The 23,226-nt window shown below is 39.6% G+C and overlaps 1 protein-coding gene across 1 annotated transcript in view; it reads left to right on the forward strand.

The window, feature by feature from the left end:
- Window positions 1–519: 519 nt before the first annotated feature.
- Window positions 520–23,226, forward strand: part of LOC117079624 (interferon-induced transmembrane protein 3-like) — a 55,853-nt gene continuing 33,146 nt past the window's right edge. The window contains exon 1 of the mRNA XM_033203652.1: window positions 520–741. Within this exon, the coding sequence (XP_033059543.1) occupies window positions 520–741 (222 nt within the window). The remainder of the gene's footprint in view (window positions 742–23,226) is intronic.

A 23,226-nucleotide genomic window follows, 5' to 3' on the forward strand; every position in this document is an offset into this window, starting at 1 on the left:
AGGCAGAGATAGGAAGTTACACCCATTTTCCTAGGAGGAAAAAATGTGTTTATATGGGACCCCAAAACCATTTATTGCGGAGTACAAAATGTAATGTTCAAAACTTACAATGCCAGTAAAATGGTCTGCTGCTGCTTTTCTTCCTTTCAAGTTCATTTCATTTCTTTTCTTCAGCTGGCAGCATTGTCTGAACCTTGAAGTCAAGAGCTTTGGCTTATGTCCAAGGGTGAGGGAGCAGGCTAAGGAGAGCAATTCACAGCTTAATGGAAATATTTTGCCACAGGAGGGAGAACTATGATCATTTCTTGGAACATTAAAAAAAATAACTTTTGAATCAACCTGAAGGTTGAGGCAGGATTAAGAATCATCCATAAATTTGAGATGGAAAAGTTCTTGGCAGAGTTTACAAGGCTGGAAAATCACTAGTTTCCCTTTTCCTTATCCACAAAAGGTCAGTAAGTTTATTTAGCCTTTGGATAATATACTCACCACTTTCTCAGCCGTATTCCATATCTGACCATGTTCCAGGCCACTCTTTCTGCACTAGCTTCCACCTGCCACCTCCCCAAAGACCTCCCCGCCGGCCCTCTGGAGATCATTGATGAGGTTGTGTGGACCTGCCCTCTGGCTCTCTTCTCTCCCTCCAACCAGACTGAGGGTACTCAGGCATTCTCCCTAGTTACCGAGAGGGCCCCATGGCTGTGGGGTGAATGTTTCAGGCCTAATATTCCTTTCCCAAAGGTGAGTCCTGGTAAAGAAGTCAATTCTCAATGTTGGGTGAGGACGGTTATGGGCTCTGAACAGGTTCTACTCCATATTTCACAAATGCTCAGCCATTTGAAGTGCTCTGCATCAGGGAAAATGCCTCGTAGCTTACCTTCCATAGTCTTACTTTCGTTCAGCTCATTTGGATCCTTCTTTGGCAGTAATCTGGTATACCTCGTAGAAAAGCCATAGGTATTTCTACCCTGTGTGACATCTACTCTGAATTGTGTACCTCCAATTATGTGAATCTGGCTTTACTGGAGTCCCTAAACTTCTCACCACCCTGATCAGTGCTAGAAGGTAACCCTCAGAAGGACAGCTTGATTTATATCCACATGGGCCATTCTTGCAGTTATTTATGCTGATCTTGACTGATGCTGAACAGTCTGCCCAAACTGCAACCTAATTTACACCCAAATTCATAAGCCAATAGTATTCCAGATGACGTTGCCGTATGTAATAGCATTTTAAGTTAATCCATACTATACTTAGATGTGTAAAAAATGTAGCTACTTAACAATTTTTGGTAAGATATTCCAGGTATTTTGGAATAAAGGTGTAAATGTTAACATAATAAATATCACCAAACTTAAGAAATGAAATAACTTTAATTCTTAAAAACAAAAACAAATACAACAACAAAAATGGGAAACTCATCAGTCCTACATTTCTGTGGATTCAGAGGAGTGTTAGGCAGAGACTGGAAGTTACACCCATTTTCCCAAGAGGAAAAAATGTGTTTATATGGGACCCTAAAACCATTTATTGCAAAGTACAAAATGTAATGTTTGAAAATTTTACAATTTTCAAACCCTTTCTCTGTGGCCCATACACTTGGTCCCATTTTATTGTTCTCTCTGTCCTCATAGGTTACCACTTATTCTGAATTTTGGCTTTATCATTTTACATATTTCTTCACAGTTTTACTTTGTTTTTATACAGTTTGAGATGCAGTTTTGCACAATAGCTGAAAGCATAGACTCTGGAACCAGACAACCTAGGTCTATGTCCTGGGAATCCCATTTTCTAGCTGTGGCCCCTCTAGAAGTTATTTAATTTCTTTATGTATACTTTGGTTTTTTAAAAAAATCTGTAAAATGTGGATAATAATGGTACTGACCTCTTAAGGTTATGAAGAGTAACTACTTGAGTATACATAAAATCTTAGAATAGTACCTAGAAGCTCCATATTAAATGTCTACAATCATTGTTATCTTAAATCCATACTTCTGCATGTTTTTAAATTTCATATAAATGATATCATATGTATCCTTTTGCAACTCCCATTCTTTGCTTAATGTTTTGTTTGTGACATTCATCCATGTTGATATACATAACTTTCTTTTATGGTAAGTCTTTCATAGTGTGATTTTACCTACATTTATTTATTCATTCTCCTGTTGAAGGACATCTGGGTCATTCTGTTATTTTTGTAATAATACATAATCCTACTATGAGTGCATTTTATGTGTCTCTTTATACTCAGGAACAAGATTTGTTCTAAGGCTTGTACATAAAAATAGAATTTGTGAGTCTTGTTTTGTTTATTAAATAATGAATACATTTATTCACAATCCAACCTCCCCAGCTCCATCCTTTCCTATAATAATCGATCTATATAGAGGATAAACTTAGCTTGTTGAATCAACGTAACCTAGTCTCCTTTGGTTTAAATGGTTTTTTGAATGAGGGTTATCTTACCTAGATGGTAAGTTTTCACATTTCCGCTCTTTCCCCTGTGCCTTGCTAAGGTGGCGTCTAGGGCCTAATGATCTTGTGGCAGTGTGGGGAGGTGGGAAGGGCCAGAACCTTTCATCCTGCTGTCGGGCCTTGTTGACTGCTAGGCCTTCTCTGAGGGCTGCATTCACTACTGGTTGTGGTGGTTTCAGTTGGTCATGAAGTCATTATGTATTGAAGCTGTTTTAACCTAATCTCAAATCTCTGTTGCTTTCCCTGAACTTTAAGTAACTCTGCAGGCCCTCTCTTGCAATTAAGATAGAGGAAGACTTTTGGGCTTTTGTAGAAACTGGCTAGGCTATGAAAGAGCCATGAGCACCATCTCCAGCTCCTATCACTCTTCCTTCTCCCTGTCATAATATTGCTTCTGCACCAGATGGCTATGGCTATACGTGGGGATTCTCCTGCTACTCCCTCCCCATAGGCACACAAGCTAGACAGGGAGGTGTGTCATGGACTCACCTGATGTTCTCTCTTCTTCAAACTCTCTGGATGCTTTTATTATGCTTCTCTTTGGGGTTCCATCCCAAGAGAGGGGCAATACTCATATCTGATTTCTCAACTTTATCTTTTTCTGTTATACAGGACATTCACGTGGGCTTGATTCCTATCCTTTTCCTCTTTGGAAAGGAATTCCCCTATGGCCTGTCTTCCTTCAACCTGAGATGCACGTGCCTAGCCTGGTTTCCTTCAGCCAAAGTAGCTGGCAGGATATGGGGAGCGAGAAATCAGTTTAAGGTTAAGAGCACAAACATGAGTTAGTCACAACACTGAACCTACAGTGCAAATGACAGAATGTATCTATTTTTTTTTTTTAGACAGTCTCGCTCTGTCAGCAGGCTGGAGTGCAGTGGTGCAATCTCAGCTCACTGCAACCTCTGCCTCCCTAGTAGCTGAAACTACAGGCTCGTACCACCAAGCCCAGCTAATTTTTGTATTTTTAGTAGAGATGGGGTTTCACCATGTTGGCCAGGATGGTCTAGATCTTTTGACCTCGTGATCCACCCACCTCGGCCTCCCCAAGTGCTGGCTACAGGCGTGAGACACCGAGTCCGACCCAAAATATACCTTTTAACAAGTGTGAGGGTACTGCTGATGACAGGCAACTTAAACCTGGATTCTGATGGAAAATCAAAATATGTGGTTGGTGTCATTCTTATTTATTGTGGGACAGACAGAAACTATTTGAAAGAGAACTGCTGGGGCCAGAAATCTGAATTCATTGGGTAATCATTATATACAACAAGGAGTGCATCTAGCAGGCAGACATGTTCCAACCACAGGCGCTTGTGCTGTGGAGCACGGCATGAGATCAGCAGAGATGATGGAATGGTGGGTATCAAGCCATCCCAGGCTGCTAGAGGCAGTCGAATTTATGGCAGAGCAAAGGCACAGGTTCTGTCCACGTGACCAGCAGAGAGGGTGTGTCTTCATGATGTCCCCACAGGATCTGTCACCACTGCACATGGACAGCAATGCTGCTTCGGTCAGAACTCTGCTATGATCTCTCTACTGATGTTTATGTGCCTCTCAGGATAAGATATTTCATAGCTTTTGCCTCATAATAATAAGCTAAAAGAATTGAAGGACCAGGAGAAGTCAAAGTGATCATTTCAGATGGTCACTGCCTTGCTCATAAAAAACTATAAACTTGCCAATATTATGATAGGCTAGTTGCTTTAAGCAATGGTTGCATTTCAGGGGTGCCCAGGGTGAAGGGCTGTATAAACTCCCTCTTTCATACCCATATATGGCTCCTCTCACAGAATATTGATGAATTAATTCAGGTAGGATAAATGAGAAGGACATTCAAAGAATTCCATGGCAGAAGCAATTTCACTAGAAGACAAGCAGAAAGCTTATTTAGGAAGCTATTCGGTTCTTGTGAAAATTCCCTCTTAAGATATTAGTTATGGGAACAGGAGCTGGGATCTAATGTTCAGGAATAAACACTGCTTGCAGAAAAGGTTCAGGTTAATTAAAGCTTCAACATTTTCACCTCTGAGTGCAGGATAATGTTAGCTAACCAAGTGGCAATTTCATAGACCTGGCTTAATGATTTGATGATGAGCCATCCTGGGTTTTTTACCAGTTATGAGATGACAGAGAGGGGAAATAAAGTTAGCTGGAAAGGAAGAAAACAAAGGTTGACTTTCTGGAAGACATTTTAACTCATTTTCACTCTCTAATAAGATTGTATGAATTTCTGGAAATGGGCAGATACTGGGAAAAGTCTTATAAAAAGTTTATGTGTATATATACTACATACAGATGTATCTATGTAAATATGCAAAATTCAAAGGAATAAATCAAAAAATGAAATAAATTTAAACACTACTAAAACATATTTGAATAAATTTAAAAGGGCAAGGAAGGATGAAAAGAGAAACAAAAATTATTGAAGACAAAAAGCAAAATAATAGAATGGTAGACCTAAATCCAAACACCACACACACACACACACACACACAGAGACACACACATACACACACAGTGTTGTTTTCTGCATTAATATGACAAGTAGTTTGGCCACGTTTCTTAGCCTGTTAATGTTCCATTTCTGTATTTATAAAGCCGAGTTTGTAGCCGGCTCTTTATCTTGCTGAAGGGTTAGGAGAATTAATGGACTCTTATGTTGGTTCTGAATATCAGCCTCCGAAAGTGCAGCACCAAATTCCACTTCCCATACCACACCATGAAAATCTGCTGAATGAAAATGAGTAGAAAAGGAATGCTGCATTTCCTTTCTCTAGCATTCTCATACTTCACCCATGACTTTAGCTCCAGTACTGCAGATCCTCTTCTTAGCCTTAATTCTCTTCTGATTTCTGAGAATAAAGTCGGACTTTAGAATTGTCAACAGAGATGTATTCTACTAGTTGGTGTTGACAGATTTTTATTATATTGAGACTAGAAATGTTTTTTAGCAGCATGCATGTGAAAGTGCAGGCAAGACAGGAACAGAAAAAGAATGCGCTGGTGTGTTAGTAATGCATATGCTGGAACACAGAGTGTGCAGAAACAGGAGAGGACGCAGGAGTAAGATTGCACAGAAGAATACACGTCTCCAGTGAGAAATCCAAATCCCTGTGATTACCATCAGTAGGAGTAAGACAAATGACCTTTATAAATGAGAGGTAGCTTGAAATTTCCTTTTGTTTTGCTATGAGTTCCCTGCTGGTCCTTTATCAGTTTTCTTTCCCTGGGTCTGGAAGGTTGAGGGCTGATTGTTTTCACCAGACAGCTCAGTTCTCTCCAGCTCTACTGCCCACAATGGTACTAAAGGGCTACACTTATTAGCAGCAGGCCCTTTCTAGGGAAGAGCTACATGATTTTTAAGGGGACCTACAATAATTTAGTTCAGAAAAATACCATTATGATTGGCCAGCTCAAAAAAGTGCTGCTGAGCAGACTATAATTCATCTGTCTCCTTTAACAGCTACCATTTAAGTTGCATTTGAACACTGAAAACAAATAGGCTTTCATTGTATGTCTGAAATGTTTAATATAGCTTCAAAGTTCCAGAGGAAAATACTGCATTGCAGCTCTCCTGTTTTTGCAGCGAATCTCTGTTGGCATGTGGCTGCAGAGGAGGAGCCACCACAAAAGCAGCCTGTTTTCAGCTCAACTCAGCAGATCCCTCAGCTCCAGACTATAATGAAAGAAGTGTCCTCAGTTTGCCCGGGGCAAAGGAGGTGGGGAGGGAGGGCTACATACACAGGTACTAATTAAACAAATTTGGTTATCATTTTAATTTATTTTTTAAAAATTATTGAATGTTTATCAGACAATACACTTTCTTCAAATAGCCAGACATTTTTGTTTTTGAATTCTGGAGGACTCATGAAGCAGATTCAAGATGCCCGACATAGTCTGGCCATTTCTACAGGTCTTGCTTAACTTTAACCACACAGATGTACATTCTGAGTCTTGGCCATCAGCAGACTGGTCAGAGGAAGGCCCACTGCAAACTGAGCAAAATTTGGCAAAAGATTTAGAAGATGATGATGTTCATTCATTTACTCACATATGCATGCATTCTGTATGCATTAATCGAATATTTCTACCATATTCTGGGCACTGGAAATGCAGAGATAAACAGGATCTAAATCATCAACTTCAAAAGTTGCTTTTTAACCCATGCCAAATAGCAGTTTTCAAGAGTGTCTGGATGTCGTCTCAATCTCCTTACTTTCTTTGCACACTGGGACCTGGGGGTGGCTCCATTGCAGTGTCTTTTAGTCCAATCAGAGCATTTTCATGCCACTGTTCTTTAAGACTTTGCTGCTACATTTCATTTGTTAAGGAGTGGGGCACACGTGGGACATACAAACATCTGTCATGCCAAGAGTGACTTGTGCTTTAGGTAATATTATATCTCCTTTTACAGATGCAGACAGATGAGGTAAAGTGACTTGCCAAAGCTCATTCAGCTAGTGAGTGATAGAGCAGATTCCGACTCAGAGTCCTTATCTACTGCACCTCCTGTCCCCAAGGTGATCTAATATGAGCTTGCTTTGGCATAGAGTGCAACCAAACCAGCAACTCCTGGGACCCTTGAGTACAAATCTGAGGCCTGTTAGAATGGCATTGACCTCACTTAAAAAAATTTCTTTAGTTTTTCTGTGGCAGTAATTTAGGCTCACGGGATGCTTATTTCTACTAAAGTACTATTAATGGTTTGCCAAAAGTTTGCCTTTTCTCTCTCTTTTCCTCCCTTCAGTGAATTGTGTTATCAGCTGCCCTTATTACAGTGTTTTCTACTTAAAGCAGTTATGATGGTTTCCTCCTGAAATACAACCATCAAAAATTCTGCTTTAGTAACCCAGAACATTTTCCCTTTGAAGGTATAAAGAGAATTACAAAAAAATTTACTGTATAAGACTTGTGCTTTTTCATAACAACATGAAGCTTCTAAGAAATCTTGCCTCAATTTTTAACAGAGAAGTCTTGTCTATTACTCCAAAAGCAGGTCTGTTTGAGAAAATGTTTTGCAGCTGAGAGCAGTTTGAAAGAGGCTCTTGGTGAGCTTTTGTTCTTGCCTGTTTAACAGCTTAAGGTTTAGAGAAGCCCATTTGAGTTCACCTTTTGCATTTGAGTCCAAAAACTGAATCCATTAAAGGGCTCTCTTGAGCCTGCAGTGAATTTCAGAGCTCCTAAGAGGACGCTCCAGGCTCACTTAACCGGTTTGAAATCGCATGGCCTCAGGCTCCACTGTCTTTATTTGAAGGAGGATGGGAGTCAGGGAATTAGTTCAAAAGCTGTAACCACTTTTTTCCTTTTGTCTCTAATGTCTGTTGTTCAGCATTGGTTCCACACCATTTGCAATATTTTAAGAACCATTCCAGAGCACCTAAGTCATAGCAGTTAGAATTAATATTGTTCTATCACCTTTTCTATTACTTTTCATATTTGCACCTACGTCATCCATATGCATTTGTTTTGGAAACTTGGAGGATGAAAAAAATAATGCAGACTTTCTCTCCAATCCCAGATGGAATTTTCATTTGTTTTTGTTTGTGGTTTTTGGTACGTGTGTGTGCATGTGTGCGTGAGACAGACAGAGAGACAGAGAAAGAGAGAGAGAGAGAGAGAACATAGAGAACAGAGGGAAGACTATGATCTCTGACAGCCAGATCATGCAAAGAATGGACATACTGGACATACTGAAACTGCCTTTGCAAAAATTATGACAGTGAGAAAATTACAACAGTGAAATAGATCTGACCTAGCTTCTTGCTTCTAAACTTCAAGCTGTCCTTGTTCATTCCTGAGCACAGGTGAACTAACTTTGGGAAGAATTTAGTTTACAGTTTAACTTTGAAACAAAGATGATAACAGCCCTATCCCAAAACAAACGCCTGTCTTTCCCGGGACCAGTCTGCCTTTGTAGGTCTGACAAATTAGCTTCAAGAATAGAAAGTATGTCTGAGGAGTCATGCAGCCAGAAGGTGCAAGATTCTGAACCTTCCCAAATTACTCCTGGGATTGCTGTTGTAAAACCTAAGATCAGTGCTTGAGATACTTTGCAGATCCTGTATTCCCATGCACCAGCTGATGCCACCCGGACCCGTAACTGACTCAACAAGTTCTGCAATCCCACCCAGGAACAGAAGACAGCAAGGAAAACCCACTTGGACCCCTGTGATTTCTTCTTTGACCCAAACCATCGGCATTCCCTACTTTCCAACTCCCTATCTACCAAATTATCCTTAAAAATTCCTGATTCCTGAATTCTTAGGGATACTAATTTGAGTAATAATAAAACTCCGGTCTTCTGTACAGCCAGATCTGCATGAATTAAACTGTGAGGCAGTGCCATTGGCTGGGGTAATACCCAAGGTTTGTTGCCTTATGCCAAGGAAGTCAAGGACACAGACACATGTAGAGTAAGGTTAACAGTGGAGGCTTACTAGGCGAAAGAAAGGAAAGAGAATAACTCTCTTGCAGAGAGAGAGAGGGACACCCAAGTGGGTCTTCCGGCTGGTGGTAGAGTGCATATGGTTTTACAGACAGGCTTGAGGAGGCAGTGTCTGATTTCCATAGGGCCAAATATTGGTTGGACCAGGTGTGACATTTACATAGCATCCAGGGAAACTGGCCTGCTGCACCCTAATCTTATTATGCAAATGGGGTCTTTGCCTGACCAACACCATGTTGTTGACTCCCCACTGCACACTGATTGGCAAGAAAAAGGGAACATGGAGCCACCATGTTGGACATGCCCAGCCCCCAGGTAGCCTTTTCTTATTAGCACAGCTGCTGGCATTCACCTGTGCAGGTTTCCAGCTTGCTTGTCTATGTCTGCAGCTCTATTTTCCAGGCTGCTCTTTGTTAGAAAATAAAATGATTTTGAGGCTGCTTTTCATTAAAAGAAAAACCTTACTGAGGACTTCCTTACCCTCACTGTCTGCCTAAATAATTTCTTTTTAACTCCTATATCAACTCTTTCTCTGTTGCAATTCCCCTGTCTTGATAAATCAGCTCTGTCTAGGCAGCAGGTAAGGAGAACCTTTGGGCAGTTATAATATTCTCAGCAGAAAGACAGGGAGGTAGGAAATAGGATATGCCCATGGAGGATCATGTCTGTAGTTGTCTAACTGCTCAGAAGCTATGTTTTCCCCAAATTAATTCACAGGCTATGTATATATCATACCTGCCCCATTAAGCAGAGCTGGACCACCTGAGCTTAGGATCTAGTCTAAACAGATTTGGAAGGGGGCTGCTCATACTAAAATTCTGTGATTACATTTTAAGTCTTGAAGTGAAATAATAACTAGTCTATTTAGTCAATATGGCAAGATCAGATGGGAAGAGGTGGCCTAGGAAGCAATTGACACTGTGTTCCTGGGGCTGAAGTATGGAACCCCATAGAAGAAGACAAGAGAGCAGGTGACTGAAGACACTGGTTGTCTTGACAGTGACTGCAGAACACTACTCCAGGAATGCTGCCTGGGCTTCAGTCCCACTATATGCCATGGAAAACAGTATGACTTTGGTTAAATCACTCAACTCCTCAGCCTCAGAATCCTCATTTATGAGATAGTAATGTTTGAAATTCTTGTTCCCCAGTGACATAAAGAAATAACACTTGAACATAAATTTAATTTACTCAGCAAGGCCATTTTTACTTTCTGCAGAAAGGGTATACTTGCCAGCAGTTTTGCCATGAGAGTACACCGAACAAAGGAGACAGGGTCATTTATAACCTGATGCATCCACCCTACTGCTGTGTCCAGTTTCCGTTGGCTGGAATGGGACCTCACATTCTGTATTTGTCCCGATTGGCTAGCAACTTAGAACTTTTTAAAAAGAGGCAAACATAGAGGAGAACAAAGGAAGGAGGATGTAACCTGTGGAATGCTGAGAAAGGTAAAAACACCTTTAAATAAGGAAGAGGAACAGGATATGACCTAATGCTTGCTTGGACCAGTAGAAGCATGCCAGGGCAAATATTTAGGCTAAATTGTGGGAGCTAAGAACATAAAGTACATTGATTTCTTTATCACGGCTAGCAGATATTTAAGAATGTTATCACAGGTCTTTGAATAAATTTTGCTTCTAAGAGAAGTTACTATTTATTCCTTATTAAATGGCGAGGAAAGTCTTTGAAGAGGAACCTCTACTTTTTACAGTAATAATAATAATGAGACCCAGTTTTTAAGTTTTTGTGAAAGAATTATTTAAGTAATAAGTTTCAGGTGCTTGGCACAGTGATTGGTAGAGAGTGTGTATTCAAAAAATGTTGAATATTAATTAGATTATTGTTATTTTTCAGTGACTAAATATGGCAGAGGCTAGCTAGTTTTTTTCCAATTCCATTTTTCTTTGCTCCTGAGCACACACAGCTACTACATACACCCAGCCTTCATTTTAACAGGTGAACCCACTGAAATGGGCTATGGGAAATGCAGTGTGGGCAGAAGTGAGGACACTGCCTCCAGGACTGGCCTATGAAAGCCTCATGGGCAATCTTCATGATCTCTTTCTCTCTTCCTCCATGTACTGGATGCCATGATACAGTAGAGGACCCCAATGTATCAAGGGATAGTAGAACAACAAGTTGGAGGGAGCCTGGGTCCCTGGATGACTGTGTGGATGTGAGCACCTTTTGCTTCTATCTCTGCCACCAACTGGATTTGAGCTGGCAATAAATTTGACTATGTGAAGTTACTGAGATTTCTGAATTAATGTGTCAATAGCTAAGGACTTTTGCCTTATGACAGAGGATATGGTAATAACCTGAACATCCATGTTTAAAAATGTTTTTATATTAATTAAACAAAGTTGGCTATGAATCAATAAGTAAATACATGGTGAAGTGGATGGGATAAAAATGATGTGGTATCAGATGTAAATAATCAGGATCAGAACTAATGTAGGACTAGGACAGAGACACTTAAGTAGCCACATTAGGAGCTTTTTAAAAAGCTCAATCCTAAGGTGAACCATGCTGGTCCATGTTGGTGGCACAAGTATGTGCTATGCAAGCGACACTGCAATGGGTTATTCTTTCTCCTGGAGTGTATGAGTCAGTCTTTGACTAGCACCAAGTGCAAAACTGAAAGGTATGGGCTCCTTTCAAAATGCCTTCTGTATGTTACTCCTCTTATGAACTGGATTCAACAAAAGAAAAAATAAAACACTGAAGGAAATCTAAATATTTTACCCCAAAATATGGTTCCTTGGCATAATGAGTATTGTGAATTAAAAACCCTTAGAGATCAACAAGCCCGGGAAGAAACTTTCCTTCTGTCTACATAAAGATAGGACTGACCCACCAAGGAGAACAATTGTTCCTGTTCCCCTCCTGCTTATCTCATTATCCATTACAGGAAAGATTTCAGACCAAAAATGTAACCACAGCTGAACAGACCCTTTTTCAAGATAATGACTGTCTCCAAGGATCATTTAAATTCCAAAGAGAGCTATTTACAAGTTAATTTCTGTTCTGTGATCCAATCATTCTCCCTAGTAATCACTTATTGCCTCTCAGCAGAATTCCTCTTCTTCCCCTTCTCATACCTGTTTAAACAGGACCCAAGCCCCCACTCCTTCTGTGACCTGAAGATGGTATATAAGCTTTTGTACCTTATTGGGAGGTTAGGTCTTCATTCTGAAGGCTCCTGTGTATGCATGCTGTGTAAGTTTGTATGCCTCTTCTCGTATTAATCACTCTGCTTCACCTCAGTGCTTTTTCAGTGAAGTTTTAGCCCCCAAAATCCTTGGCCCCCATAACACCTTCCCCCTTACTCCCTATCAATGCTGAAGCTGATATTTTGCCTGCCTGGCCTAAGACTTAGCATAATATTCTTTAATCACACAAGTGGATTAATTATCAGAAGAAGAAATCAAGGAGGAAATGAGTAGGAAGCTAAGTCAGCATGTGGAAAGTTTGGCCACTCAGAGCATTTGATTAGTATGCTGGTGTCCATGGTGAAAGGAATTATTCTGCCCTTTTCTCCTTGGCCTTCAGTGCTTGATGCATGTGGTTAAATGGAATTTAGGGCACCAAAACTTCCAAGCAAGAAATGAGACAGCTGAAAGACAAGGATTTGAAAGTAGAAAGGGAAAAGAAATTTAATCCCTTAAACAGAGCTCGAATGTGTGAAGAGTAGAAAGGGTGCTGGGGAAAGGAGCAGCTTGTTATTCTCCAATCCTCATAGCACCTGAGCTCTGGTTAGGAATTTGAACAAGGCACTCTGAGGCTTCTCTTCCCAGCACTCTCAGGTCACTTATGTAACTCAAGAGTTTTCAGATTCAAAAGTGTCTGATTTCTATATTGTTGCCAGCATGACTCAAGCTCTTCACTGACTTTAGTGGGCATTTTAAGCACCTTAATTTATTTCCAACCATCAAATTGTTTTCAAACCTCTTGTTTAGTTCAGAGATTCCTCTCCCACTTAAAATCTGCTTCAGATTGAAGGACAGAGAAGTAACATTGGTTAGCTCGAGTCTTATGCTCTCGGGGAGTGAGTCTGAGCTGTGGTGATGGAGAATCTATGTTTGTGGCTATGGTAGGGATTCCTTAGTTTATACACTGAGTATCTGGAAAGGCAGTAAGGGCTCTATGTTAGTGGTCAGATTTACAATTACTTCTGAAACCAAGTGAATGGAGCCTTGAAATAGGAAATTAAATCCAATGCACATAATCTAGCCTTAAAGAGATGGCTTTTCAACTGAGCTCTGTAAGTTAATTCTAATTTCTGAGGTTCCTCTCATATTTTCTTGGCTGAATTTTTTTATTGCTTTATCTTTTCATTCATGTATCCATCCATCCGTTCATCCACCAACGCACCCATCTAGTTAATGACTTTGTTGAGCTCCTTCTATGGGCCAGGCACTGTCTAGATGCTGGGAATACTTGGTATCCTATCATGAAGCTGGTGGAGCATCCCAGCCATCTCCAGTTCATGCCTCTCCCATACTTTTCTTTTCTTTTTTTTTTTTAGATGGAGTCTTGCTCTGTCACCAGTTTGGGGTGCAGTGGCACGACCTTGGCTCATGGCAACCTCTGCCTCCCAGATTCAAGTGATTCTCCTGCCTCTCCGCCTCCCGAGTAACTGAGACTACAGGTGTGCACCACCATGCCCAGCTAATTTTTGTATTTTTAGTAGAGATGGCGTTTCACCATGTTGGCCAGGATGGTCTTGATCTCTTGACCTCGTGATCCACCCACCTCGGCCTCCCAAAGTGCTGGGATTACAGGCATGAGCCACTGTGACCAGCCCCCCATACTTTTCATTCATATACTAGCCCCTTTCTTATCTAATTCCCGTACTGTCTCTGCAAGACTAGTCTGCCAATATCAGGTTAGCAATTCCTCCCAAATTCTCATCATCATCTTGTCATTTATAGTTGCTATATTCCATTCTACCAACCATCACATTAAAAAAAATTTTTTTTCGCCTGTAATCCCAGCACTTTGGGAGGCCAAGGAAGGTGGATCACGAGATTAGGAGTTCAAGACCAACCTGGCCAACATAGTGAAACCCCGTCTCTACTAAAAATACAAAAAATTAGCCAGGTGTGGTGGCGGGTGGCTGTAATCCAGCTACTCGGGAGGCTGAGGCAGGAGAATCACTTGAACCCAGGAGGTGGAGGTTGCAGTGAGTAGAGATTGTGCCACTGCACTCCAGTCTGGGCAACAGAGTGAGACTCTGTCTCAAAAAAAAAAAAAAAAAAATCTCATCCTTTGACTCTCATCACCAAATTTTTTTAAATGGTGATGGAATAGAACTCAACTACTAGAGGTGAGGGTGGAGATGCTGCAGTTGTGGCAGATGATAGAGCATAGTTTCGTATTTGGGGTAGGCACCAGGGAAACTGCAGGTGGTTGAAAATTTATCCTTAGAAGACCTCACTGGAATATCACAGTTGGAAGGAGCCTGACAGGTTTTCTCAATGGAATTCCTAGGAACCAGAAATCTCCACTGCATGTCTATCTGATCCTGCCTCTCCACTAATATTTCCAGGGACAGGGAGCACACACAGCAAAACATTTATGGATTCCCTATTATACAGCTCTTCCATGTATTGCACTAGTAGCTGCCTTTGTATAACTTTCCATAACATTTGTCCTTGTATTTCCTTCTTTTGAAAACAGGAAGTGTTTCCTATTTCTTTTCTATGTAGCAACTGTATTCATATGGACTTTTTCACTCATAAATAACCAAATCTTTACCTTAATTAACCTCAGCAAAAAAAAAGGAATTTAATTATAAGAATACCAAGTTGTCTACTAGGAACCAAGAAGAGAAATGGACCTAGGAATGACCTAGAATAAGAGAGTCAAAAATATCAATCTTCTCTCTGTTTCTCATTGGTGATTTAATCTGGCTTCTGTCTCTCTCCGCTCCCTGACTCTCTGCCTCTCTCCTCATTTCCTTTCTTCTTGAGTTCATGTGGCAGAAAGCATGATCACCACAATAGCCCCCAAGTTTGTTTGTTTGTTTTTTTTTTTTGAGACGAGTCTTGCTTTGTCGCCTAGGCTGGAGTGCAGTGGTGTGATCTTGGCTCACTACAAGCTCCACCTCCCAGCTTCATGCCATTCTCCTGCCTCAGCCTCCCGAGTAGCTAGGACTATAGGTGCCTGCCACCACGCCTGGCTAATTTTTTGTATTTTTAGTAGAGATGGGATTTCACCGTGTTAGCCAGGATGGTCTCCATCTCCTGACCTCGAGATCCGCCCGCCTTGGCCTCCCAAAGTGCTGGGATTACAGGCGTGAGCCACTGCGCCCAGCCATCCCCCAAGTTTTACATGTTTCAGATTCTGCCATCCAGAGGACTTCCATCCCCCTCCTCCCTTTATTTTCTGTTCCACAATTCCTGGAAAAGACAGTGATTGCTCTGGTTGGAACAAGTTCTACTGATGAACAAATCTACTGTGCTTGTGGGCTCTGTCATGTAGGAACGTGGACATTCCTACTGCAACTATGTGGGAGAAGGGGACAAAAAGAGCAATTTCTAGAAAAAGGGCATGGGGTAAGCAATTTTATATGTGTATCTTACAAACACCATACAAATATTTGAATACAGGAATGACCCTCTCCTGAAACATCTCACCAGTCTACATACCTCCAATTTTCCCAAACTTTTTTCAGTGATTTTGTTTCCACAAAGACAACTCCATCTTGTTCTCTTACTCTTTCAAATTTTATCATGGAAGCGTGGCTTCTAGAACTCATTTCAATAGTTAGAGCTGATCAATACAGAGTTAAGATCACCTCTGCAAAAGCCAGAGGGTTCCTAGGAGATCACTTCCCTAAGAAGTAATCTTCCTAACTTCCTGCACCCTGGAAGCTTTCATTATTGGTAAGAGTTATGATTCCAAATAAATTTTTCTATGTAGAGACTTCAAGATGAAAGACTGAATAATAACATTGGCCAAGGACGATCTGAATCTAAAGCAAAATGAAATCCTATTAATAATCTAACTGGAAAATTTTACCCTGAGAACACTGAGCTACTACTAACACCAAACTTTTAGACATATTGTCTCCTTTAGTAGTTAAAATTCATGAGCTACAAATGGTAAATGCATATAGCAAATATTTTTTCTTTATATACTATACATCTCATACATAGTGCTACTTAAATGGTATTTCAAAATTATGTTTGTGACTAGTTTAAGTTTCATTATTTCTTAAATAACAAAATCACTTTCCCCATTGCACTATTTTATTTAATTCAATAAATAATCATTGAGAACACACTAAAGACATATCTAAAAGGTGTTATGCTAGGTACTGAGGCTGTGAAGGTGAGTATGGCTTTTGAATAGCTTATAATCTAATGACACACATACATATGCACATACACAATAGCAATGAGAGGTATATCATAGGCTCACCTAAGCCTGCTACAAAATCAGAGAACAACGAATACAAACCCAGGGCCATATGAAAGGGCATTGAGCTGTAGTGCTTCGGGGTTAGATAGATTTGCTCTTCAATCCAGTTTCTGTCAGCTACTCTCTCTGTTATTTGAACAAGTTAAATATCCTCTCTGAGTCTTACTCTTTTCCTTTGCAGAATATAAACTGTATTTATTTGATGAAATGTGTAAGAATTCAATGTCATAAAATATACAATATGCTATTCATTTGTTCATTCCAAAAACAAGAAGCTTTCATTATGTTGGAAGATTTAGATAAAAGAGTAGCCAGTCATTGTGTAACATAATACATGCTGTCGCAGGGGACTAGATTTAAGAGTTTAGACTTTATTTTGAAATTAGAGACCATTGATGAGTTTCAAGTAAGATAACAAATTTTCAAATTTCCATTTTAGAGAAATAACTCTAGTTGTAATATAGCAAGTAGATTTGAGTGGGCTGAGTCTGGAGGGCATGAGGCTTGTTTGTAGCTATTGCAGAAACCCTAGGCAAGTGATGATTGCAGACATCATCCACAATGACAAAATAGGACTGAAGCAAAACACAAAAACAAGAAAATTAAACTGAAGAGGAGGGTCCTGTCACAAAATTTACCAAGCAGTGACTTCCTGATGAACTAAACATAGAAAAGGAGAGGAAGAGGGGAAACAACATAACTCTGAGACAGAGGTGTCAAGAGATTCAGGAAAAGAAGTAGGTTTTCAGTGAAGGATAATGAACTCTGTTCTGGCTATGTTGAATTTGAGGTGCCCATGGGACATCTAGGTGAAGATTTCTAAACACATATTTGGATTTTGAAGAGAAGAGTTAAAGAGAGAAATCTGACCCAGAGATGTAGCTTTAGGTTATATGAATTAGCTACATAGTCCCCTCAATTGCTATGCTTCGGAATCTACTCCCAGTGGCTACAGTGAGCAGTGTGCATACAGATTGAACCCTGGAAACTTGTGATCGGTATGGTGGGATGGCCCATCTTACCTTTTATGAGTTCACCAAGAATTTTTCCTGGTTATAAGAATATCATGAATCCAGCCACTCATTCACTGCAAATCTAGCACAAAAAGATTGGCAACAAATTCTATTCGGGTAATAGATATCTCCGAGACCAATTATTAGTCAAATGTGGTAACACTGGGACTGATCATATCAGCAGATGGAAAAGAATGCCTGCTCCAAAAACTGTCATAGAGATGCTACTACATAAGCAAAATAGTAAAAATTGTGGTTTTAAAATTTATCATTAAGAGATTCAGAAATTTTATCAAAAATTCCAGGAAATCAGAGACTTCTGGTAATGTATGAGTCACAAGGAAGGAATTTCTCATCTGCTGACCAAAGGTTGACTGTCTAGTGATGAAAAGTCATTTTTGCCTCCTTGCCACTGATCTGTCATATTCAGTCAGTTGCAAGCATTAGCAATTTGACCCCATAGATTATTCTCATTGGCTTTTCTCTTCCCTTCAATTCCTTGCTCTGGCACTAATGATCTCAACTTGAGTTTTCACACTAGATTCCTTCCTGCTCTGAAGCCATTCTGCACATTCTAACTATACCACATTATTCCTTCCTGCTGTCAAACCATTCTGCATTCTAACTATACCACATTAATTTTTCTAAATCTTCCTAAACTCGACAAAATCCAGGCTGTCATTCAGAGTTCTTGACAGTACACCTCTATCCTGGCTTTTCTACATCCTTCATTCATTCACTCAACAAACATTACAAATACATTTGAGAAGCTGGAAATTTTCTAAAAACATCTTGCATTCTCTTCTATCTACAGTTTTGCTTTGTTTCTTCTAGCATGTCTTTTCTCCATCTTCTTCCTTATCTGTCCGCCTCCTCGCTGAGCTCTTACCTACCTGTAATACCCACCCTTGTCTTAGGATGTACATCCTTATCACACTAGGTGGAAATCCCCCCAGCTTCCTTTTTTCTTAGTAGAGTCAGGTTTTGTAATGTTGCCCAGGCTGGTCTTGAACTCCTGAACTCAAGCAATCCTCCTGCTTTGGCCTCCAAATGTGCTGAGATTACAGGCGTGAGCCACTGTGCCTGTCCCCTCTTTTTTCTTGGTTTCTTTTTTCTTTTCTTCCTTTTTTTTTTTTTCTTTTTTTGAGATGGAGTCTTGCTCTGTTGTCCAGGCTCAAGTGCTGTGGTGGAATCTCAGCTCACTGCAAGCTCCGTCTCCTGAGTTCACACCATTCTCCTGCCTCAGCCTCCCAAGTAGCTGGGACTACAGGCACCTGCCACCACGCCTGGCTAATTTTGTTTTTGTATTTTTAGTAGAGGCAGGGTTTCACCATGTTAGCCAGGCTGGTCTCGATCTCTTGACCTCATGATCTGCCCCACCCCAACCCCGGCCTCCCAAAGTGCTGGGATTACAGGCGTGAGCCACTGCACCAGGCCTTTTTTTTTTTGAAAGAAACCTTATTATACAGAATTTGTCCTATCGTAGGTTGAGGGACTTATGTAAAAATGTTATTTTCTCTACTCAAATATAAGTTCTCAGGGCAGGGAAATGTTACTTTCTTTTACTTTTGTATCTTGTACAGTGTCTTCTGCACAGAAGGTACTTATTAATTGACTGTTCAATGCATAATTGAAGCCACAAATTGTGAACCATTCTTACTTTAAATTTATCAATTTTAGCATTCTTCAGAGCTGTCCCTCTTTCCCCAGGAACAGTCAGTTTGGCTGGGGGATTATTCTGACAAATGTTCTGCTACAAATGAGTCTTACCTTTCATTTAAGTAATTGAAATTCAATTATTCAAATAAAACTTATTGAGAACTTCTTAAACCTCAGACACCATGCCAGGTTCTGAGGTTACAGATCTGAGCAAGAGACAGTTGTGGCAGTAGAGAACTCTATGGTTAAAAGTCCTATGATAGGCTGGGCACGGTGGCTCACACCTGTAATCCCATCACGTTGGGAGGCCGAGGTGGGCGGATCACCTGAGGTCAGGAGTTCCAGACCAACTTGGCTAACACAGTGAAAACCCATCTCTACTAAAAATACAAAAATTAGCTGGGCATCATTGCCGGCACCTGTAGTCCCAGCTCTTCGGGAGGCTGAGGCAGGAGAATCGTTTGAACCTGTGAGGCGGAGGTTGCAGTGAGCTGAGATTGTGCCACTGCATTCCAGCCTGGGCAACAGAGCGAGACTCTGTCTCAAAAAAAAAGAAAAGAAAAGAAAAAGTCCTATTAAAAAACATGAATGTAATGCTGAGGGATTTTGAGAAGGGAGCTCTACCCTTACTGGGAGAAGGTGGAAAATGATCGACATATCACTTTGTATAACACTTTACTTACTTGCCAATGCAGGTGTTTTCTTAACATTCACTCAATATAATTTATTGAGTACTCAGCGCTATTTGTGCACTCTGCCAGTAGCTGAAATATATTTATTTTTATATAATTAATAAACATGTTTACATAAGATTCAATAATTTAACTTATTGTATCATACATTATTTTAAACACTTCATAGACAATATTTTATTTAATTTTTATGACAATTTGATGGAATATTACTAAATATACCCATTTTATAAGTTCAAAAACTCCCAGGCACAAGGACCCTAAGTTGATTTCTTACAATCACGTTAATTGGCAGAACTGGGATCTAAACACAAATTGTTCTGCTTTCATAGCCCATTTAAAAAACTTATCATATTACACTTTCAAAATCATCTTGAAAGACCACAAATTTGAAAAAATTTTGGAAAAATTACCCCAATAATTTGACATTTGAACTTTTAAAATTGATTAAAGTAAGCCTAGAAAGACAGTCACTCTTTCTTTAGGATAAAAAACAGATTCAATGTAGTAAAAAAAGCATTTCAGGTACTACTTAAAATATGAAACAATCAGTAAACCAAACCCTCCTCACAAAAGAAAGGTGTAAACATTGTAAGATATGTGTAAACATGAGATTCCTGTAAGTATCAGAGGAAAGAACTACCTTATGTTTTCATTCTGAAAATGACCATATATTTTCACTTTATTGTTATATTTCTTTTTTTTTTTGAGAGGGAGTCTCGCTTTGTCCCCCAGGCTGGAGTGCAGTGGCGCGATCTCGGCTCATTGCAAGCTCCGCCTCCCAGGTTCACGCCATTCTCCTGCCTCAGCCTCCTGAGTAGCTGGGACTACAGGCGCCCGCCACCTCACCCGGCTAATTTTTTGTATTTTTAGTAGAGACGGGGTTTCACCGTGGTCTCGATCTCCTGACCTTGTGATCCGCCCACCTCGGCCTCCCAAAGTGCTGGGATTACAGGCGTGAGCCACCGCGCCCGGCATATTTCTTTTATTGTCAAGATTTAACTTCTATTCAGAACTACTAAAGAATAGGATTTCTGTTGTTGCAAACCCTGAAAATTATCGTAATTTATTGCCTTTCCCCTTAGCTGTAGTTTTGGTGGGAAGGATGTCTTTAATTATAAACCCTAAGTCAAGACTTTCTCCTTCGAGTTCCCATAGCTCAGAATCCTCCCTTTGTTCCTGTGACAGTCAAATTCCAATAGAAGGACTTGGTTCTCAACACTGTGGATTTACATAATTCATTTTGTTTTTCCATTTTCTTAGTTGTAAAATACTTATAACTTAAAATATACCATCTTAAAAATTTTTAAGTGTATCATTCAATGGTATAAAATATATTCATAATGCCTGCAAGCATCCATTTCGAGAACATTCTGGAACACCACCATTCATTTCCAGAACAATTTTTATCTTATAAAACTGACACTCCACAGCCATTAAACAACAACTCCCCCTACCCCACTCCTCACTATTCCTTAGAAACCACCATTCTACCTTCTTTCTCTATGATGTTCACTACTCTACCTACCTCATTTAAGTGGAATCATATAATACTTGTCTTTTTGTGATTGACATTTTGCATAGCATAATTTTCTCAGGGTTCATCTATATTGTAGTATATGTAAGAATTTCCTTCTTTTTAAGGCTGAATAAGTTTTCATTACACACACGCTTTCTGCTTATCCATTCATCTATCAATGGACACTTGGATTGCATCCACATTTTACCTATTGTGAATAATGCTGCTATGAACATGGGTGTACAAATATCTGTTCTAGTCTCTGCTCTCAGTTCTTTTGGATTGCTGGATTATACAATAACTGTATTTTTTTTTTTTTGGAGACGGAGTCTTGCTCTGTCACCCAGGGTGGGGTGTAGTGGCATGATGTCTGCTCACTGCAACCTCTGCCTCCTGAGTTCAATCAATTCTCCTGCCTCAGCCTCCCAAGTAGCTGGGACTACAGCCGCCACACCCAGCTAATTTTTTGTATTTTAGTAGAGATAGGGTTTCACTGTGTTGCCCAGGCTGTTCTTGAACTCCTGAACTCGGGCAATCCACCCGCCTCAGCCTCCCAAAGTGCTAGTATTACAGGCGTGAGCCACTGCACCCAGCTACGATAACTCTATTTTTAATTTTTAGACAACCAGCCATTCTCTTTTCCATAGAGACTGTAATATTATACATTCACCAACAGTGCACAAGCATTCCAGTTACTCCACATCCTTACCAACACTTGATATTTTTTGTTCTTTTGATAGTAACCATCCTAATGGGTGTGAAGTACCATTTCATTGGTGTTTTGTTTTGCATTTTCCTAAGGATTAGTAATATCAAGCATATTTTCATAAGTTTATTAGTCATTTGTGTATCTTCCATGGAGAAATGTCTATTTATGTCCTTTTCTTATTTTTGAAATGAGTTTTTGTTGTAATTGCTGTTGAGTTTTAGGAATTCTCTATGTATCCCAAATATTAATTACCTAGTAGATGTATGACTTGCAGACAGTTTATCCCATTTTCTGAGTTGTGTTTTTACTCTGTTGATAATGTCTTCTGATGTAGAAAATTTTTAAATTTTCATGAAGTTAAATTTGTCTATTTTTTCTTTTGTTGCTTGTGCCTTTGTCGTTATATCTAAAAAATCATTGTCATACTTAATGTCAAGAAGTTTTACCTTATGTCTTCTTCTTCTAAGAGATGTTATAATTTTGGAGCTTATAGTTAGGTCTGATCAATTTTGAGTTAATTTTTGTTTATGGTGTTAGATAATGGCCCAACTCTATTCTCTTTTGTATGTGAATATCTAGTTGTTTCAGCACTATTTGTTGAAAAGACTGTCCTTTCTCCATTAAATGATCTTGGCAATCTTGCCAAAAAATTATTGACCACACACATATGTAGGTTTATTTCTGGGCTTTCTATTCTATTCCATTGGTCTACATATCTGTTTCTGTGCCAGTACCACATTGTTTTGATTACTGTAGCTTTTGTAGTAAGTTTTGAAATCAGGAAATCTGTGTCCTTCAGCTTTGTTCTTATTTTTTTTTTTATGATTGTTTTGGCTCTTCAAGTTTCCTTGAAACTCCTTATCAGTTTTGGGATGGGTTTTTCAGGGTTTTTTTGTTTGTTTGTTTTGTTTTTACAAAAAAGTTACTGAAATTTTAGTAGGGCTTAAATGGAATCTGTAGGTCAGTTGGGGGTATTACTGACATTTTAACAATATTAAATCTTCAAATTCATGAACATGGGATATGTTTGCATTTATTTATGTCTTTAATTTTTCCAGCAATAATTTGTAGTTTCCATTGTACAAGTATTTCACCTCCTTGGTTAAGTTAATTCCTAAGTATTTTTTTCTGTTTGATGTTATTGTTAGTGAAATTGTTTTCTTAATTTCCTTTTCAGATTATTCATTGATAGTGTATAGAAATATAATTGATTATTGTGTGTTCACTTTGTATCCTGCTACTTTGCTGAATTTGTTTATTAGTTCTAACAATTTTTTTAA

This window comes from Trachypithecus francoisi, unplaced genomic scaffold (assembly GCF_009764315.1).
Source record: "Trachypithecus francoisi isolate TF-2019V2 unplaced genomic scaffold, Tfra_2.0 Lachesis_group7, whole genome shotgun sequence".
Classification (NCBI taxonomy): domain Eukaryota; kingdom Metazoa; phylum Chordata; class Mammalia; order Primates; family Cercopithecidae; genus Trachypithecus; species Trachypithecus francoisi.